General features: G+C 55.7%; 1 protein-coding gene across 2 annotated transcripts; it reads left to right on the top strand.

Moving 5' to 3' along the window:
• Positions 1 to 3,022: 3,022 nt before the first annotated feature.
• Positions 3,023 to 12,666, top strand: Txn2 (thioredoxin 2). 2 transcript variants are annotated; one of them, XM_047551784.1, is made up of 4 exons: positions 3,023 to 3,148; positions 3,925 to 4,187; positions 5,873 to 5,996; positions 12,056 to 12,666. In XM_047551784.1, exons 2-4 carry the CDS (start codon positions 3,925 to 3,927, stop codon positions 12,167 to 12,169), a joined length of 501 nt encoding a protein of 166 aa, XP_047407740.1. In that variant the 5' UTR covers positions 3,023 to 3,148; the 3' UTR covers positions 12,170 to 12,666. The 2 variants fall into 2 exon arrangements, with proteins under 2 accessions (XP_047407740.1, XP_047407741.1); XM_047551785.1 differs by lacking the exon at positions 3,023 to 3,148 and adding an exon at positions 3,189 to 3,609.
• Positions 12,667 to 20,298: the final 7,632 nt, after the last annotated feature.

Below are 20,298 nucleotides of genomic sequence, written 5' to 3'. Positions count from 1 at the left end.
CCTGGGCCCCGAGCCTGCCTTGTGACAACCACACCCAGGCCAGGTCAGTTCCGGCCTGTCAGAGAAGCTACCATGTAGCCAAGGAGCCCCGGAAGTCTGCTGAGGGTGCAGCCTTCTCCACTGTCTCCCAGGATCACCCAGAGGAGGGGAGGGGACGCCACCAAGTGCCTGGCACTGACAACATGGCCTGTCCCTCACTCAGCTCCCCGCGCCCCCAGCCACAGCCTCACAACCCCTCTACAAGGAAGGCACTATCCTTCTGTTTCTCAGATGAGAAGCCTGAGGCCCACAGAGGGAAAGGGAGTACAGACTAAGGATGAACGCGTGGAAATCAGAAAGTGAGCTAGGAAGGAAACTGACTCTAGAAACTGCTGAGAGAACGCTGAATAGGTTTGCTGTGTGGCTATGGAAGAGAAAGTGCTGGAGAGACAGAAAAGCAGATATGAAAATGGGCAGGGTAGCCAGCCCTGCCAGACGGCATCTGACTCTACCAGGAACAGCGCGGTGAGGGAGGCTGGCCTCAGGAGAAGCAGGGGAGCTGGGAGTCCCTCCACGGCTCTCCTCTTGGGTGAGGGCAGAGGCTAAGGTCAGACAGGGTGGACAGGCTGTGCCTGTCCCGACCTGACCGAGTCTCCTATCTGCAGTGGACAAGGACTTTTTTTAAGTAGAAGACCGACATGGCAGCTGGTGGCCAAGGCAAGTGGACCTGTTCCAGGGATTCCCTTCCCATCCGGGAAGAAGAGCCCTGCACAATGGTGTGAACCTGCCAACTGGACCGAGGACAAATAATAGCATGATGTGACCAAGATGAGCTGGAAGACAAAACAATGATGGGAACATTGGAAGGAGACAATGGAGCCATGTCATGGTGGGAAATTGGGATTTAGAGTCGGATTTGATTTGGGTCACTCTCTCTGTTCATGGGAACAAATAATCCCCAAGCACCTCCCAGAATGCCTCAAACCCAAAGTAAGCAATGGAGAGACAGACGGACCCTCGGGGCTGACAGCAGAGTGAGGAGTGGCAGTAAGCAGGCAGTGGCAGTACAGAGGGTTGACAGTGGTGACTGAGGAAGCACAGAGGACACTACCCCCACTCCAGGAGGCCCAGGTAGGAAGCCTAAACTGGTATCTAGTGGTATTTTCTCAAATGGAGAGTAGAGAAAAAAGTCTTTCAAAGTTATACTCCATTTATGTATAACATGTCAAAATGCATTTTACTGTCATGTATAACTAATTAGAACAAATTAAAAAAAAAAAAAAAAAACCTTCCAGTCACAGTGAGCGACAACTGCAGAGACATTTCTGCAAACTCTGGAACTAGGTGATTACCCCTGACTTCAGAGCAGGTTGAAATGGATGTAGCAGATGGGGTCCTGCCAATTGACTGCTTCTCAACTTGCACAAGTCACATAACTTCTCTGACCATAAACCACTCCCAAGATGTCCAAAGATACTCAGTTTAGTACACATCTATTGGACATCCTCTGTGAGTCGGGCACACAGGTGTAGAGAAAAATGGAGTCTTGTTTAAGAGTGCTTTCAAAAAGTGAAATCAGGGCAAGGAGTAAACAACTTGCATGAGAAACTTAGTGGTCTGGCAGTGCCCCTGTTCAAGGACAGATAAGCTCTCTGCCTGAGAACATTAAAAAAAAAAACTTAAAGACTTCTGGTTTCTGCTCTCAAGGCCTGGCTCCTGGCCAGATCCAGGTCTGGAGACCAAACATACTGATGGCACTGAGCCCAGTGGCTCCAGACAATAACTTTATATGTTTACTCCAGTATATTTAAGAGAGATGAGAACTCAAAGGTGACAAGACTGCTTTCTTTGGTTACGTATGCTACGAAATGCCTGTGATATCTCTCCGATGCTGAGTTGGTATGCTAACCTGGGATGGTTTTCCTTTTGTATATACTTTATATGTCTTAATAAATACTATCTTTTCCTATACGGCTTGTGGTGCTACATTCAGCGGATAGGCCCATATAAATTATAAGTCTGTGCACAGCAACGGGAAATGTGTTCCCAGACAACAGGGCAGACAAGTTCAGCCCTCATGTCACATAATGGGAAACTGAAGCCCTCAGGGGTAGAGTGACTTAACCAGATTGGCACTGGCCATATGGAAATGAACAAATTCCTACTCTCAGGAAGCACAGAATCTTGTGGAAGAGACAGACGACACAATGTTATGAAGAATTACAAACTCAGGAGAGAGAAGGAAGGAATGCTGTCCAGAGATGATGAGAGGGGTTTCTACCAAATGCAAGAGAAAAAAGCATTTCAAATTAAGCAAAGGCTGGAAAAGGAAATAGGCATCAAGGTATTTGTGGAACGGTAAGAGGCAATAAATGGCTGGAATACAAAGCACAAGCTGCAGAGAAATCGAGAAGCAGCCATGATACCCAGCCTGGGGCACAGAGGTGCCTAGACCTCAGCTGCTCGTGACAGTGGCAATGGATGTAAAAGGAAGGCCCTTGGCCCAAGCAGGTTCACAGGTCACCGCATTTTACCTGGAGCATCAAAGGCAGGCCCTGACCAGGGCTCTGTTCCCCAACAGCTCCAAAGAAAAGCTTGAAGGAACTGGAAGTAGTCAAGTCCAGCTCCCCATATCACATAATAAGAAACTGAAGACCACGGGCAGAGTGACTTGCCCAGAAACATGAGGTCATATACAGTTGTGGCTGATCTAAGGGCCACAGGGTGGCCTCTCCAGGTAGAGAGTCTTTTGCCTTTAGAGGCACATCTTTGAGGAGCTTGGTTCCTCGTTTGCTAAATGGTGAGAAACGAACTTTCTAGCACTTCTAGCAGCCGCTGGGAACGGCGCCAGTAGACATAATACACCTAGAAACTTCGGAACCACGCCTTTCTCCCGCCCTTTTCTCTTTTATGTACACTCCCTCTCCGGCCCCGCCTCCCTCCACTTCTTCTTCCGGTCCCCCTCCCGATCCGCCCGCCTCTTCCGGTTCCTAATTGAAGCTCCGCCCCCTCTTTCGCCATCCCCCAAGTTGCGGAGAGACGCCGTCCAGGTTGTCTGTTCCCGGAAGTGACGCTAGAAAGGCCCTCCCCTGAGGAAGTGACGACAGGCGTGCCCTTGACGGGCGGGGAGGGCCAGGGCTGTGCATCCCTCCGCTCGAGCTACCGGGAGGTAGGAAGCCCTTGGGGGTGGCTCGAGGTGGTGTCGCGCCGGAGGCAGTCGCGGGCGCGCTCCTGCGCAGGCTGGCGGCGAGCGGGCGGAGGTCCCGGGCGGGGAGACATGGTCCACCGGACTGCCGAGTTCCCTGGCGGCGTCCGAGTTCCCAGGTTCCCTCCACACCGAGTCCCTTCTTTTGGGTTCCCTCCACGCGCGTTCCTTCTCTTTTGGTTCCCTGTGCACTCCTGCACCTGTGTTTCCTAGTTCCTCCTTTGAATATTTGAGTTTCTTTGCCAGTCCTTCGACACTTCCATTTTTTCCCTTAATCTCCCATCAGAATACTTTTTTAAAAGAGCAAGCGGTAGAGTAAGAACTTTAGGGACATCTTTGGGTTCCGACGTTGACTGTCATCTAATAGTTATTTGGGGCTTGTCAAGTACAAGTAGCAACTTCCTCAGCGTTATCTGGGAGAACCAGTAAGTATGTGATGCACTTGACCCTCAGCAGGTGCTCTGCATATGTAGTTCCTTCCTCTCATCCTTCTGTTATAATTTCACCTAAACCTTGATTTCTTTTTGGTTGTCAGTTCAGTTTTCCTGTCCTGATTTGCTTCCTGCCTTTCGATTCTCATTCCTCACTCATTTCTACCCCAGAAATCGTACACATTTTCTTTAATTTTGCATCCAGCTCCATGTCTTCCTAAACCCGCTAGTACTCCCTAATCCCTTTGTTTCTTAGTATGTTGACTTCCTGTTGTGTGCCCCAAATCTTTCTGCCTTTTTCCCTTACAGATGGCTCAGCGACTTCTCCTGAGGAGGTTCCTGGCCTCCATCATCTCCAGGAAGCTCCCTCAGGGTCGGTGGGCACCCCTCACCTCCAAGGCCCTGCAGACCCCAAAGTGCTGTTCTGGTAGCCTGACAGTAACACCCAACCCGACCCGGACAATATATACCACCAGAGTCTGTTCAACAACCTTTAACGTTCAGGATGGACCTGACTTTCAAGACCGAGTTGTTAACAGTGAGACACCAGTGGTTGTGGATTTCCATGCACAGTGAGTACAAGGGGGGGTCAGTGCAAGACCAGGGTCTTACCTGTTCAAGCATTTATTGAGTGCCTGCTATGTCCCAGGACCATGTTCAAGGCTTCTTATATGTAGACTCATTGTAAACACTGGTACACAGTCCTTGCTCTTACACAGTGCCCAGTCTGATAGGAGACAGAGTAGTAAACGGTCTTTAAAGGTGATTAGTGCTGGGAAACAGTTAAATTCTGTGTCCACTGCCTGAAAAGCTCAGATCATCTTCAGCTGAGACCAGAGTCAGAAAAATATGAACATAGTGTCACCTGGCTTTCATTGTATACCAGTGCTTGGCCCTACAGATAAGTTGACTTCACTTTGACATCTCACCACTAAAACTGTGGGAAGGACAGACAAAAAATTATCAGTGCCACCATAGCAGTGCTCTAGCATTCAGGAGGAGTTTCTTTTCAGTGCTGTTGGAGTGTGTTTTAGAGAGATATAAATGGCTATGGCCTGATTTTTAACCTGACTTTCATTTCCAGATCATTGGGACCTGGCTAGATCCTAGCTAAATTAAAAAGTCAGACCCCTCAGAATCCTGGGAGGGGCTGGGTGTGGTGGTGTTTGGTGGCGTTCGCCTGTAATCCCAGCAGCCCAGGAGACCGAGGCAAGAGGCTCACAAATTCAAAGCCAGCCTCAGCAACTCAGTGAGGCCCTAAGCAACTTGACGAGACCCTGTCTCAAAATAAAAAGAGAACTGAGGATGTGGCTCAATCAGAAAGCACCCCTGGGTTCAGTCCCTGGTACCAAAAAAGAAAAAAGAATCCTGAGAGGAGCAGTGCTGTTGAGTCTGACCTTGGGAGGTTTTCTGGGCCTGTCTGACAGATTCTTTTGCTTTTTCTCTGGTTCTGATTCACCATGTCACCTTGGGCAACCAGCCATTTGCTATCCTTGTCTTTCTTTTCTTGTAATCGGAGATAAGTTCTTGCAGACTGGGTCTTTAGATTTTGTGACTTTATTGATTAAAGTCTCTGAATGGGAAGAGTTTTAAAGACTAAGAGTAAATTAGTTATCATCAGTGGGGCCTGTGGAGTTCTTCTTACCTCCTGGCCTAGTAAGAGGGTTTCTGAAATGAATGATCAGTGATAATTCTCCTGTCTTCAACAAGGAAGAGGGGTACAAATGTATACATTCAGTGCCAGGTCTTGTCCTTGGTGCCATATACCTAGACATGACAGCACAGCATCTGTCCCGTAAGAGCTCCTCCTCTTCCCAACCCCCACAAACAGGGCATCACCTGTACGATGTGATCAGGGGAGTTACGGCAGTTGACGTGGGGGTGCTGAGAGACCAGAGGGTAACTTGGGGATGAAGGAAACACTTTGAACACATCCTTGGGTTTAATCCTGGCCGTGCTTCTCACTAGCTGTCATCTGCAGGTTCCTTAACTGACATGGGTCTCAATTTCTTTGGAGACTGGTTTCTCTTAGGGACTAAGCTGAGACGGTGCCAGCCCAGTGACTGATTCTGTACATACTCATAGTCACTGGTTCCCTCCTTCAGTTCTAAGTCTGCAGGGTCCATGTGGGCCAAGGAAGAGTTCTGGGGAACTAGCAGATGGAGTGGAACATTCTCGTAACCAAATGGGCGGGTCCTTTCTTTTTCCTTTTTTAAAATTTGCAACACTTTGTGAATTTCCTTTCTTGCTTTCCAAGGTGGTGTGGCCCCTGCAAGATCCTGGGGCCACGGTTAGAAAAGATGGTGGCCAAGCAGCGCGGGAAGGTGGTGATGGCCAAGGTAGACATCGATGACCACACAGACCTCGCCATCGAGTATGAGGTACGGGTTGGTGGGGTTGCTGCCAGGCAGCCAGTGTGGGGCTCCGTCTGTCCTTCCGTGTTCACAGCCAGTCTTGTGCGCCCTCCATGTGCCAGGCAGGTGTGATTCTGGCACAGATGGAGGGGTCCTTGTTCCCTGTAGCTCTTGGTCTGTTGGGAGAGAACAAGTAGATCATGTCAGTGTCGGGGAGAAGTGCCGAGAGGGGGAGGGACGGGACACGGTTCCTGGGGGAGGAGCAGGCAGGGAGCGCTTCATGTGAGAGCCTCTGAGCAGCAGCATGCAGGCTGCAGAGGAGGGCGGGGAGACAGCAGCGCAGGCCATGAGGCGGTCAGGCCCGCGGGCTCCTTCACACAGATATCGACTGAGAGAGCCTCGGACGCCAGGTTCTGTTACTTGGTGCAGAAGACATGGTCCTGAGTGAAGGTAGCAGACTCCTGCTCTCGTGGAGCCTCCTTTCTAGTGGGTTTTGTTTTGTTTTCATTTTTTTACGTGTTAATAGACCTTAATTTTACTCATTTATTAAGTGCGGTGTTGAGAATTGAACCCAGTGCCTCACACATGCTAGGCAAGCACTCTACCACTGAGCCACCACCCCAACCCCAATTCTAGTGTTTTAAATCAACCCATTTCTCTAAAGAACCGGGTGGTAGGCATTTGAGGCTTTGCAGGGCAGTGGTCTCTACTCAGCCACTGAGTTGCCCCTGTAGCAGTAAGTAGTCAGGTATGACCATGTTCCAAGAGACTGTTTACAAAACCAGACAGCACTGGCCTGCGGGCCAGAGTTCACTGACCTGGTTTAGGTACAGGTTCAGTTGTATGTCTGCTCCAAAAGTTTTGGATTTTGGAGCATTTCAGATTTAGGATGTTTGGATTAGGGACACTCAGCTGGTAAAGTCTGTAAATATTCTAATACCCCCAACAATCTGAAATCGGAAACATTTCTGACCCTGAGGATTTCTGATAAGGGATACTCAATCTGTAATGGTGTGTGGAGAAAAGAAATCAGGAGCAGGGTGGGTGCTGAGCGTGGGTTGAGAGGGTTTCCTTTTTAAAAGAGTGGGCTGCGGAAGGCCTTGCTGAGAAGCGGAGGCTGAGCGGAGACCAGAGGGAGTGAGGAGTGAAGCGTGAAGGTCTGGAAGAGCCCCCAGGCGGAGCAGATGTCCAACACAAAGGGCCCTGTGTATAGATTAGGGATGCCCAGGAGGTAGGGCGTCCCTGGGCCTTGGAGACCACCATGGCTGGAGAAAGGGAGAGATTCTCTATGGCCGAGTGGCCACAGTGAAGTGTCACGCAGGGAGTGGGAGGACAGGCAGCTGGGGAAGCAAACCAAATTGGGGGGTGGGGGTTGGTCTTTGGACAGCCTGCTGCTGACAGCCTGTTACAGAGGCAAGGTCACACCGGCAACCTCGGGCCAGCTCTAGCTCACAAACACCTTTGGTCTGGCCCCTGAAGTGTTCTAAAGAAATAGGAAACCAGTTGCTGATATTTAAATTCAGAGGCGTTCACACGAATATCCACATTCCTGCTTTTCTTGAAACACACACTCTGGCCAGAGTGAGCCTCGCCCCTCCCTCCTTCCTCCTCTGAGGCTGCCCAAGGGGCCTCTTCCCAGAGTCCTGAAGCCCAGGCTTAGCTCCCGCGGGACCACCAAAGCAGAGGTGCTCGTCCTCCTCAGTGCCCCACGCCAGCACACGGAGGGGTGGGACAGGGCCAGAACCAGCATGCTGTCCCTGGCTGGTGAGGAGGGAGGCAAGGCTGCCCTACCAGAAGCCCTGGTGGCAACCACAGCTGGCGCATGCAGGGCTGACCTTGGCACCTGATAGCGGAGAGCTGCTTATAAGGCCTTAGGGGCGGCGAGTGCCTGTTTCTTAAAGCTTTAATTGCTCGTTCAGATGGGCCTTTGTCTGACTTGGACACCCCTGGCTCTCCCCCACTTGTCCTCCCTGTCCCCGGGGCCACAGCGGCTGTAGGAGTGAGATTGTGAGATTGTGACCTTCTGGTTCATCTCAGGGCTGGGGCTCTGGGGTCTCCCACAGAGCTGTAGGCGGGACTGAGACATCAGGCTTCCTCCTGGCACTGCCAGCCACCGCAGCTTAGCCTCAGCTGTGTCTTCAGTGGACACCTGAGGGCCAGCCATGCACCAGGGATGGTGGGAACTGGTACATGTGCAGAGGAGAGCCCACTCCTGCCAACAGTGGGCCCACAGGTGGTAATTGCTAGCACCACCCTGACCTGGTTCCAGGAGACCTGATATGGGGACAGGTACTAATGTCCTGTAGTCAGGCCTGGAGGATGAGGGGTTTCCTGCGGTGGAACCTTGTCTCCCTTTCCCTCTGTCCAAGCGGTGTACTGGGCACACAGAAAGACATCAAGGTACCAGGCCTGCGTCACCTGCTGTCTTGCCAAGCCCTGGACTTGCGTCACTGTAGGACTTAGGGAGCACCAAAAGAATTCTTCCTGACCCCCTCCCACCCCTTCCTTCCCTCACACCTGTTCTTTCTAAAGAGAGCGAAAGGAACAGGTTTCCACTTAGAGCACCGTAGTACCCCTGGGGCAGCTTCCTCCGGGCCTCAAGTCCTTTTCCAAATGTTGGATGAATTTTTTGGAAAGACTGCTGTGAATGATCCTGGGCGCTGGAGTGTGGCCCAGGGGTAGAGCATTTGCCCAGAGTGTGTGAGACCCTGGGTTCAGGCCCCAGTTTCAGTGGGGGATATATATACCTATATATATATAAAATCATATACGTGCCTGTGTGTATGTGTGTAGTTTTTTTAGAGCAGTTGTAGGTTCAGAGCAAAATTAAACAGATTCCCTTCCCCCGACACAGCCTCCTTCCCTCAGAGTCCCCCACCATAGTGCTGCACCACCCTCCCAGGTCATGATCACCAAGTCCCGATGTTCCTTAGGGTTCCCTCCTGGTGTAGGTCACTCTGTAAATGTGGACAAATGTATCTACATCATGGTATCATGCAGGTTGTTTTCATTGCCTTAAAAACCTGTGCTCCACATGCTCGTCCCTCCGCCCCAGCCCCTGGCAGCCACAGGTCTTCCTGCTGTCTCCACAGTGTTGCCTTTTCCAGAATGTAATATAGTTGGATTTGCTTTTTCAATAACACTTTTTCTAAGAAAAGTCATGTAGGAATCGCAGATTTTGCCTTTTATAGATCATAACTAGCTGGGCGTGGTGGCACACACGTGATCCCAGTGGCTCGGGAGGCTGAGGTAGGAGGAACGCGAGTTCAAAACCAGCCTTGGCAACAGTGAGGCCCTAAACAACTCAGAGAGACCCTGTCTCTAAATAAATTACAAAATAGGGCTGGGGATGTGGCTCAGTGGTTGAGTGTCTAAGTTCATTCTCAATCCTTAGTAACAAAGGAAAAAGGGGGGGATGTCTCTTGTCTCAAAGAGCTTTTATAAAACATTTGGCATTTCTTATTTGAAGCACAGAATCTTTTAACGCTGCTTCATGCAGTCTTCACCCTGCTGGGACTCCGTATTTGTCTCTGGTTCTTTGCTCTTTGGCAGAAGCAGAGCATAGCTTGATGTTCTGGACGACAGAGTCAAACAAGTCTTGTTTCAGATGCCAGCTCTACCACTTCACTTGCTGTGTCTTCTCAGGGCAGTCACTCAACCTTCCAGCCTCTGTCTTCTCGTCTCTAAAAAGACCCTGCTTAGGGCTGATGTGTCGTTCAGCAGTAGAACACTTGCCTGGCGTGTGTGAGGCTGTGGGTTCCATCCTCAGCAACAAACACACACACACAAACACACACACACACACACACACACACACACGAATGACCCTACCTCGAGGCAGAAATGTATAAACTGGTAATGGAGGTGCCCCGCATCCCTGCAAGTGACAGGGATATTTTCTTTTTGTTAGTTCTGCAGTTAGTTAGTCAGCATCCAAGGACCCATAGCCCTAGGCCAACCCTTTGATATGTCCTTAGTGAAGTTACCAGATGGATGAGTTGGAGTGAATCAGGGAAGACCTGATGGACTTTGAGCCCAGTGGCCCTGCAGGCGGGCCAGACACCGTGGCAGGGGACCCTCCACATGCATGACACTCTGCTCCCAGATCTTAAGGATAGCTCCAGGTAGCTTCATGGAGCCTGAGGAGACGCAGCGTGCCCCGCTCGGCTCTCTCCAGCCCCTCAGCTCCCTTGGCCCTGCTGCAGTGGAGAGGCGGGTCAGGCCCTTGCTCCGTCTCTGTCTCCGTTCCAGAAGGGAGCACACGGCCCTGTCTGCGTCCAGCACTGGCAGTGTTCCCTGGGAGCAACAAGGCCATGTCCTCCTGTTACAGCCCAGGGCCCCGGGGTGTCCTGGAAAGCCCGCTGCCAGTGTGTGTGAATGTTGAGCTTCAGCTTCAGAGACCGCCTTGTCGGCAGGGGCTGGGCCTTAGGTGATGCCCACCTGGGTGCAGTCCACCTGACGGCGCAGGCCAGCGGGGCCGTGACGGGACTTTCCCAGGACGGCCGCCTCTGGGCTTAAGTCCCACCCTTTCTTTCTGTCTCTTCAGTGCTGTGGGTAGAACCCTGGAACGCAGGGCCCACACGTACTAGGCAAGTGCCTGCAACTGAGCCACATCCCCAGCCAAGGCCATATCTTCAACAAAGGCACAAAGGATATATTTTCATTAAAGGGAGGGGACAGGATGGTGGCCACCAAGTGCGAAGTTGAAAGCCAGTGTTGCAGCTCTGAGCCGCAGTTGGGTTGCCCCTCAAGGCACCCCAGCTCCTCTGCAGGCCACCAGGGGGCGCAGAGCACCCGTGGTGTGTCCGGAGCATGCTCACCTGGACCTGGCCGGCTGAGCTGCGCTCTGGACATTTGGCTCTTAATGCCATCACCAGGGCCAAAATCTGCAGGGACAGGAGGTGCAGGGAGGCCGGTGCCCATGGTAGCACGTGCCCTTTGAGAAGTGTCAGCTTGCCACTGCCTCAGTCACAGGAACTGTCATCTTACCTGCTGTTTGTCCCCTAAGTGCTCTTTAGGAGTGGGTGTGGGGCCTGCCATGTAAAGTGAGCGCGGAGAGCCGAGCGACTGGCAGGCCTGGCCTCCTGGTGACTTGGGCCCGGACAGCGCTCAGGCCACGTGAAGACCTGGTAGGTCTGTGTCCATAGCTCTTGTTACTCCGTGGTTGACTCGTGTGTGGGGGAAGTCTGTGCTTATCTTGTTCTGTTTACACAGTTTTCTCTAATGCCCACGAGTGCCAGGCAGGGTGCCCAGGCAGCGGGGCACAAGCGGTACCAGTGAGGGGTTGGCTTTACCTGCTCCTGTTACCTGCCGGTCCCAAGGGGCCACAGCCAGTGTCCCGCTGCCAGCCCCCGCCCCCACCCCGCGTGGTCCAGTAGGAGCCGTGGCTTTCCAAACCCTGTGCACCCTTCCCAGCGTTGGGCCGCGGTGGCACTTGGGGCCCTGAGGCAGGCGCCTCTGACACGCCTCTGTGGCCACCTGGTTGTGTGCCTGCTGTGTGCCAGGCCTTGCAGCATGTCATGTAGCCTTCCTGCACTCTGCAGGAGCGTGGCTGAGTCCCCTTGGGGTTGTCAGGTGACAGCAGGGCCATCCACTGGGGGTCAGGGAGCCGGTTCAGTCAGCCCAGGGCCAGAGCCCCAGCCACCAGCTTTGTGTGTGGGTCCCACCTGTCGCACACCCGCATCGTGCCCGGGTTATGGAGAAGGACTTTGAGGCACAGCAGGGTGGCGTGACCCAGCTAGTGAGCACCAGCGGCCCTGTGCCGGCTGCCCAGCTCCTCCCAGCCTGGCCCGGCCCTGCCCTGCCCGGCCTGCAGCTGCGCCGGCTATTTTCATCTCCTGCCATCCAGCCAAGCCGCTGGGCCAGTGAGTCAGCTGTGTGGTTGGGGAGGAAGGGGACTGCCAGGAGCCTGTGGGGAGGAAGCCTCTCCAGCCGGCGGGCCTCCGGGCCTGCGTTCCCTCACCAGGGAAGGCCACTCTCCTTTGGGCAGACATGGCCCTAGTCAGCCCCAGCCTCCTCAAAGGCTTGGGAGTGTCTTCGAGAAGTCACCTCCAGGTGACTTGGGTTCCCTTGTCCCCTCCATCCAGGTGTCAGCTGTGCCTACTGTGCTGGCCATCAAGAATGGGGACGTGGTGGACAAGTTCGTCGGCATCAAAGATGAGGACCAGCTGGAGGCCTTCCTCAAGAAGCTGATCGGCTGACGAGCAGGGAAGCGTCCTGCGCGCCCTCGCCGCCTGGACGGCCGTCCTGGGAGGGAGCCTGGCCCGCGCCCCTCCCGCCCCGCCCCTGTGTCTCCCCGCGGCCCTGCTTTGGAGACCAGCCTCCAGCCGTGGAGCCACCAGTGCTTCCCACCCGGCCCACCGCCAGGGTGGCCATCAGGAGCGGGGCTGCCGCCCTCTGGGGACGTCGCCTTCCCACCCAGCCCCTCCTCTCTGCCCCCTCCAGGGCCGGCTGCTGCTCTCCCGAGATGCTAGACACCCCGGGGCCAGCCTGCAGAGGACTGTCCAGGCAGCAGCAGCTGGGTCCCTGTCACCTGGGTCCCTTCTGACTGTACCCCATCCTGTCTCATCTCGCCTGCATTTTTCTTTCTGCTGCTGTTTTGTAAAAGAAAAAAGTGAAAACAAGAAGCCAAACAAGTGAGAGTAATATATAATTCTCTCATTTTTTGTAGGTCTGTAATAAAGAACTTTATGTGGTCCCTTCTACCTCCTGCTGTGAAGAACAGACCCTGGGCCCCACACTGAACCCCCCACCCCCGTAGTAGCCACTCTGTCCCCCAGAGAGCCGCCCTCCTCCCCATCCTTCCCTCCCAGGCACGGGGCAGAGGACAGCACTGCCTGCAGGAGCCAGGGCTGCAGGCGCCCCATCCGCACTGTCGGGGCCCCTGGTCTCAGCAGGGGCTGCACTGTGAACAGTCAGACCAATAAAACCGGGGTTTGCACCGTGCGCAGCTTCCGTTCTGTCTGGGCTGTGAGCACTTGGGACCCAGGCTCGACCTCTGCCCCTGTTTGTTCCTCAGACTCTTCACCACCCTGTGCTCTGTCCAGTCCCCGGTACTGGGACTCTCGTCCATGCTGGCCACTGTCCTGGAGACACCCTTACACACACGTGGATACTCCTGCCCTCCGAAGGCCAGAGGGTGTTGCCTCTGTGACCCAGATGAGGACTCGGTTCATGGGCTGCAGGCGGGTTCCCACCCAAACCTGCACTCATGGAGCTGATCTTGACCCTCCTGGGGCCTCGTAGACCCCCGCCTGCTGGCTCCTGGCTGCTCCTGCAGGTGCTCGGCCTTGAGAGGCTTGGCTGTCCCCCCATTGTTCCCACAGGAAATCCTGCGGCTCCGGACCAGACTCCACTCCAGGCTGCCACAGCACCGTGCCTGGGCTCTGCCTCCCCACTGGAGCCAAGTTGCCACCCTGGCTCCGTCGCGCCAGCTCCCTGCAGGCCTTCAGTGTCAGGCGGCAGGGGTGTCCTTGCCCAGGGCAGTGTCCCCTGGTGTGTACGCTCTGGATGGCCCCGTTTCATTAGAACTGCCTGAGAAGGCCAGGCGTGTGGCGCGCAGCTGCCGTCCTGGCCATTCTGGAAGCTGAAGTAGCAGGATCATGAGGTTCTGTCCTGATCCTGCCTCCCCGGCCCGACCGACAGCAAGACCCTGTCTCAACAAAGCAAAGCGCTCCAAGACCGAGGTCCGCCCAAGGCTGCCTTGGGAAGGCCACAGCCAAAGGGTCCAAGGCCTGTCAAAGCATGGAGAAGGAACTGAAGTGGCTGGTCCGCCACGGCCACAGCTGTGAGCAAGGGGAATGATGGCAGCCAGTGCTCAGAGCACCCTGGGACCCCAGGCCGTTCCCTCAGAGCAGCCCCACCCGGACAGCGTTAGGGTCCCTGCTCCCCGTCAACGGGAGACCTGCCCAAGGTAGAGAGCAGGCCTGGTCCCGAGCCCGAGTGGCTGGCGTTGCCCTCCCCTGTCATGAAGTGCACGGTCCTGGCCTCACAGCAAGCAGACAGGCGGGCAGTGTCTGCTCCGTTCACACCAAAGGAGCCGCGGGGTTGAGAGCGGCCATCCGGCGGGCAGGGGCGGGGCCGGAGCTCGCCCAGCCTCCCGCTGCACTGCCTTAAAAGGTGCCCTTGGCCGAGCGCTTTCTACACACATTACCTCATTCAATTCCACTCTCATGAGGCAAGTATTACTTAGTGAAGAAACCTTCAGAGAAACTGACTTGCCCAAGGTCACATCTGAAAAGTGACCTTGCCTAGCAGGAACCCAGGTGGGAGCCTGGCCTCTCCCCCTAGGTGGGTGTGAAGAGCCATCAGAGGCTTGGGGCCAAAAGCAAGGCCTCTGCCAACCCAGCCCTCACTCAAAAGGTGCTTGGCCAAGCAAACTGAGCCCGCAGCCATGGCTGGGCATTCCAAGTTGGCAGTCTCTGCCCAGGAGGCTGTTGGCCATGAGTCACTGGCTGCGAGCACAGGATCCTCAGGGTGATCCTGCCTCACTCATTCCAAAGCTCTGACCTCACCAGGGATGCCGCTGGCTCTGCGTGGGCAGCCTCTGTGGCCCTCGGTGTCTCAGCTCTAGGGCTGTGGAACAGGTGGGCAGCACTGCCACAGGGTGGAGCAGAGGAAGCCCTTAGCCACAGGGTGGAGAGATTGGGGAGGGGACACGGGCTGGGGCTCCCCTCAGCCTCAAGACCTGGCGTGGCTTCCTACTACTACCCTGCAGGCAGGACAGCCGTGGAGTGGCCCACACACCGTTCCACGCAGGGATGGCTCGCCATCAGCAGCTTTAGCGAATCTTAGAAGCCTTGGTACCAATGGTTCCACTGCCGTGGTTCCTTACGCACTCGCAGAACACAGGAGGGAACCTGACCGTACCTGCAAGGGGCTTAAGCTTAAAGGTCCCCAGAGCAAAGGGGCAGTGGGCAGCTGCTCTGCACGGTATGAGGGGACCTGAGGGACTCTCCAGCCTCCCTCTTGGCAGCACAGGAAAGGGGGACTTGCCAAGTCTCAGCCCCTTCCTGTGGGGCTAGAATCCGAACCCAAGAGCCCTGACTTCTGCGGCCCTAAGACAACAGAAAGACACAGCTCTCCCCTCCCTGGGCTGCAGGAGAGGCGAGCGTGGAGGACAGTCTCTAAGGAGGGTAGACTGGGTCCAGGACCTGTCAGGCGGAGAGGATGTTGGTGCTGTGACCACTGCCCTTCCCCGCAGCCCCTGCCTGGCAAGGGGTCCCGGCCAGCTCAGCCCCCACCCTGGCCACCTGGGAAAGCTTTTCCAGAAAGTGAAACAGTCTGGCCAGGCTGCGGAAATCCCTGCGTGTGGGCCCTGGGCCGGGAGGGCCTAGGAACAATGTTGGGGCCACGTCCTTGGCAGGCAGGACGCCAGCGAGGCTTCCAGGCACGTTCCTCCCACTGCCTGGAACACCAGCTGCAGGGTGACCCTGAGCCCCACCAGGCTGGGGTCTGTGGCTCCACAGGAAATCTGGGCTGCTGGCTGTTCCAAGGAGCCTCACCTCGCCTGCCACCTCCTGGCATCCTTTGGAGGCCAGAGGCCATCACTGGCCTCTGCATAACAGCATAAGGAGGGCAGGAGAATCGGGCCTGGGTTCAGACACTGCTGTGGTCACCTGCTAGTTGTGTGACCTTGGGCGCCTTTGGTATTCTGAGGCTCAGCTTCACATCAGCAGAATGGGGGTGAGGACGTGGGCCCTGCTCGCCGTGTGCACGAACCTGTATCATCCAGAGGCTGCAGAGGCAAGGACTGATCCCACCATCTTACAGATGAGGAAAGCCGAGGCTCAGAGAGCCAGGCACTGGGCAGAGGTGTCAGCTCACAGGTTCGACTCCCAAGTCTCTGTCTCTCACCCACCAGCTAGACTTCTGTGTCCCCTGAGCACCAGCTGGGGCTGGTGACAGTCAGTGCCAGCGAGGCCCTGGGGAGGATCAAGAGGTGCCGCGGCACCTCATGGACTAGGGGGAGCTGCTGGGCTTCCCCGGCCCTTCCTCTGAGCTGCGTCTCAAATGGGAATCACCAGGTTTCCCAGGATGGGAGGGGCAAGCCCTGAACCAGGCTGGGGCCTGACCCCAGCCTGAGTCCCAGCCTGAGTCCTGCCACTGCCCGCTCCTGCTCTGGGGAGCTGGAGGTGGTGACCTCACCCGCGGAGAAGGCCCACCGAATCCTCTGCTCTGCTCGCCCCGCCGTGGCAGCCAGGGGGTGCATCTCTCCAGAGTCCAGCCACGCCGGCCACACGGCTGCAGCCAGCCTCCTGGGTGAGCTTAGTCCAGGAGCTGTCTCTGGCCTGCTCCTTCCTCACCGGGACACAGGGAGGGACCCAGCATGGATCCCTTTATGCCCAGAGGCTCCCTCCATGCCTTCTCTGACCTCCCACACCCACCTGAGGTAGGGATTGCTGTTCCCATTTCACGGGTAAGGAGACTGAGGCTCAGTGAGGTGGTATGACGTGCCCAGGGCCACATCCTGGGAGTGGCCCCAGGGCGGCCTGACCCAATCCCCTGCTCCACCTGATCTACCACACTGCTGCCCCCAGAGGGTCAGAGAACCCTCTGCTCACGCCAAGAGTGGGGACGACCCCCAATCCCCAGAAGGAAGCAGGAGGTGCCCTTCGTTCAGCATCCATTCCTAAGGCCAGAACCTTCTCTCCAGTCCACACATGGCGACCTTGGCCACAAGTGTCTGCCAGGGCCTCAGGTGCTAGAGATTAGAGCACACAGCTCCTCCAAGGTGGAGGCCGAGTGCAGGCGCCCAGGGGGGCCTTGGAGGGGACACCAGAACATGGCTTCAAAGGGGCTTTGGAGTCCCTGTCACCTGATTCCAGTCCAGTCCTCTCCCTCACCAGCTGAGCCTCAGGTGTTTCTGTTTGTTTGTTTTTGTTTTGTTTTGGTATCAGGACTGAACCCAGGGGTACTTAGCCCCTGAGCCACACCCCCAGGCCTTTTTTATATTTTACTTAGAGACAGGGTCTCGCTGAGTTGCTCTTTAGGACCTCACTAAGCTGCTGAGGCTGGCTTTAAACCCCCTGGCTTTGATCCTCCTGCCTCAGCCTCTGCTGCTGGGATTACAGGTGTGTGCCCACCAGGCCCTGTGCTCATGTCTGTGTGTCCACATTTCCTCTTACAAGGACACCCTAGTGGCCTCATTTAGCACAATCACCTCTTTAAAGGGCCTGTCTCCAAATAACCCCATTCTGAGGTGCTGGAATAGGGTCCCCAACATGAAATCTGGGGCTGCCTGTGCCTCAGGCCCTCACACAGGGGCGCCAGCGCTTCCGGGTATTAACTTATTTGATGCCTCGGAAGCCGAGGAGGTGGGCCTGAGGGTCAGTTCCAGTTCCAGTGGGGAAGGAGAGGCCTGCAGGGCCTCCGGGGCACCCAAGGCACAGGGCTGGGCAGGCGCAGAGCAGGTTCAACTCAGCACTCAGCGTCTGGTCCTGATGCGCCACTGGGGTCCCCACTTCTCTCGCCACCAGCCCCCACCGCACCAAGGCCCTGCCCTCCGGTGTCTGTACTCCTCAGCCGGGGGAGTCACTCGGCTGGTCACACCGTTCACCGTGGCCCCGTAGTCAGGTATTTAGGGTTTTCAGTTAATTACTTTTCCATCATGAACAAGATTGGAACAAACATGTTTGGGCACAGAGCGGATTTCTTCTTTTAGATTTTATAGAAGTGGAATTTCCAGGGCAAAGGGAACTTGTTGTTGCCCTTAAGGCGAGGAAGGAGTGTCCCCAGGCTGAAACCTGACCTGGCTCCCCTGCACCTCCCACCTGCCCGTTTACTTTGGGGAAGGGCAGGAATGTCCCCAGAGGGACATTCCACCTCCAGCCGTGGCTTTGTCCCCTCCCCTTTTGCCTTAGAAAGTTCCAGACTCCAAATTCTGGTGTTCCTGAGACCCCGCAAGTTCAAAGTATCCTTTCATGTAAGAAACTGACAGGTTTTAGGTCTGAGGTGGGATCTGAGAATGTGCACCTTCCCTGCCCTGGTGTCTCTGAGGCCTCAGCCGTGGACTGACACCCAGGGAAGTGCAGCCCTCTGGCAGCCACCCTCCAGCGCCTCTCCAGCACCTTCCATGCCCCACCCTCCCAGAGGGCCGGGCACCAAGGAGGGGCTCGGTCTTCAAGATGGATGAACGCATGAAGCGCACGCCCTTCCCGAGGAGCTGCTCCGCCAGGTCCCTCTCCTCACTGGCCAAGCCCAGCTCCTCTGCCACTTACAGTGTGACTTCAGGCACCACGTTGTCCAAGCCCCAGGTCCTCCTCCCCAGTGAAACAGAGGGACTAGTGGTTTCCATATCATTTCCCACCTGCCAGGATTCCTACGATGCTGGGATGGGAAAGGAAGCCACCAAGTCTGTGCCAGGAGAGGACATTGGAAGCCCAGAGTGCAGGACCTCACCTGGGGTCACCAGCAAGCAGGAGGAGAGAATCCAGAGTGCCTGAGTTCCCTGAGTCTTGGGCTTGCTCTGGGAAGTCCAGGCAGAGGAATTTCCAAAGGGACGGGCCTAGTACCTCAGGGTGCCCCTTTCCCTACCAGATCCCCAGACCCAGCTAAGGCCCTCTGTCCTTTGCTTGCACTCCATGCAGCCCAGGAATGACTTCAGAGTGGCCTGGCACAGGTGGGACTGGCTGAGCAGTGGCCTCAATGTTTACCTAGGACTCGGCCACAGCCTCTGAGCCAAGCCCAGCCACCCTCAGGGCTGAGCAAAGGAAAGGGAGGGGAGGTCCTCTGGGCCAGGCCCAGGCCCTCCCTGCCCCGCCCGGCCCCTGTGGGCTGTGGGGAACAGGCAGAGGCCATCTTGCTGGACAGTGGCCCAGGAGGATGCAGCAGGGGGCGGCAGCTGGGCAGCTCAGGCCAGGGCAGCCTGGGAAGCCCATGCTGGAAGCTGTTGTTTGTACAGCAGGCCCTGGGCCACCCCACCCACTCAGGCGGGCTTGGCCTCCAGGCCCCTCTCCAGAGGCTGTGTTTCCCATAATTCCACTCCCCCGGTCATGAACCTCAGGGCAGAAAGGTCCTCAGAGACCAGCCCCCACTCCACAGTGGACGGAAGCAGCCCAGGCCCAGCGAGGGGAGGGAACAGGCCTGAGGTCAACTGGTGAGTGGCCGGGTCAGGAGGGGGCCCTCAGAAACCCTAGTTAATCCCTCCCTGCTCTGTGCAGTCCACAAACTTGACTGTGGGCCTGGTGTCCACTCATCCATCTCTCCCACTGGGAGCTCCAGAGGATGGAGAAGGGTCTTTGTTCTTTTCCCGGGGTTAGGCAGAGGACCCAGCAAAGGAGCAGCGTCTGTTGTGGTGAACAGAGCTCCTATCCCAGGCCTGTGTCCTTCTGACGCTCCTGTCCCTGCCCCTTTGTGCCGTGAGTGTTTGGGGGAGTCAGGAAAGGCGTGGTTTCTCTTTGAGTCTCCTTGGCCTTCATGCAGGACTGCATGGTCTCCTGGTCTCATGAACTCAGTAAAGAGCTTGGGAATGAGGGGGCTTGCCCAGAAGAGGAGAGAGGGGAGGTCCCCAGAGCCTAAGTTTGGAACATCTCGTGATGCCTTAAAAGAGGGACCAAAAGGGGACCTTTGGTGCTAACAGAAGTACCAGCTGCAGGTGTGGCTCAGTAACAGAGCCCTTGTCGAGCATGGACAAGGCCCTGGGTTCCATCCGCAGCACTCCAAAGAGAGAGAGAGAGAGATACGGAGAGACAGAGAGACAGAGAGAGAGAGAGAGTCAAGAGAGAGAGAGGGTCACGGGTGCTGGCTGGATCCACCATCTGTTGTGTAACTGTGGATAAGCCGCTTTCTCTCCTGACACCTCAAAGGCTTATCTGGGAGATGGGGTTGATATCTACTTTCTCACCTTCCTGGTTGTCATGAAGCTCTGGGAGGCCACAGAGGGAGAGTCAGAATGTGCTGCATCCCAGAGAGGTGAGGGTTGGTGGCCCTCCCAGTGAAGGACCTCCTCTTAGTCCCCACTCCCATTTACTCACCTGCAGACACTGGCTCAGCACCTAGGATGTGCCAGAAATGGGGAATACCAGGTTGGAAAAGGAAGAGCTCAGCCCCCCTGGAATTCACAGCACAGGCATGGGTAATTAGAGTACAGGAAGAAGAATCTGTTCAACAACAAATGTTCCACCAGCAGCTACTACATGCCAAACACCGGCTTAAGTACTTCACTCACATTAACTCATCGGATATTCCCAAAAACATACAGCGTGTGCACTGAGCTAGGGGATGACATTTATCCCGGAGCTGGGCGAGAGGTTGCGAGGGGCTTCAAGTCTTGGAGTGGAGGTAGCAGAGGGGCAGTTAACAGCCCTGGGTTTTTAGGGAGAGCTAGGAG

This window comes from Sciurus carolinensis, chromosome 4 (assembly GCF_902686445.1).
Source record: "Sciurus carolinensis chromosome 4, mSciCar1.2, whole genome shotgun sequence".
NCBI lineage: Eukaryota > Metazoa > Chordata > Mammalia > Rodentia > Sciuridae > Sciurus > Sciurus carolinensis.
The sequence above is the reverse complement of the archived record's forward strand: the minus strand, read 5'-3'. Positions and strand labels throughout refer to the sequence as shown.

Excerpts from the sequence above, each read along its gene's own strand:
- Txn2 (XM_047551784.1), top strand. The coding sequence starts at position 3,925 with ATGGCTCAGCGACTTCTCCTGAGGAGGTTCCTGGCCTCCATCATCTCC. Across the intron at positions 4,188-5,872 it reads GTTGTGGATTTCCATGCACA|GTGGTGTGGCCCCTGCAAGA; the intron begins GTGAGTACAAGG and ends TTGCTTTCCAAG. Across the intron at positions 5,997-12,055 it reads ACCTCGCCATCGAGTATGAG|GTGTCAGCTGTGCCTACTGT; the intron begins GTACGGGTTGGT and ends CCCTCCATCCAG.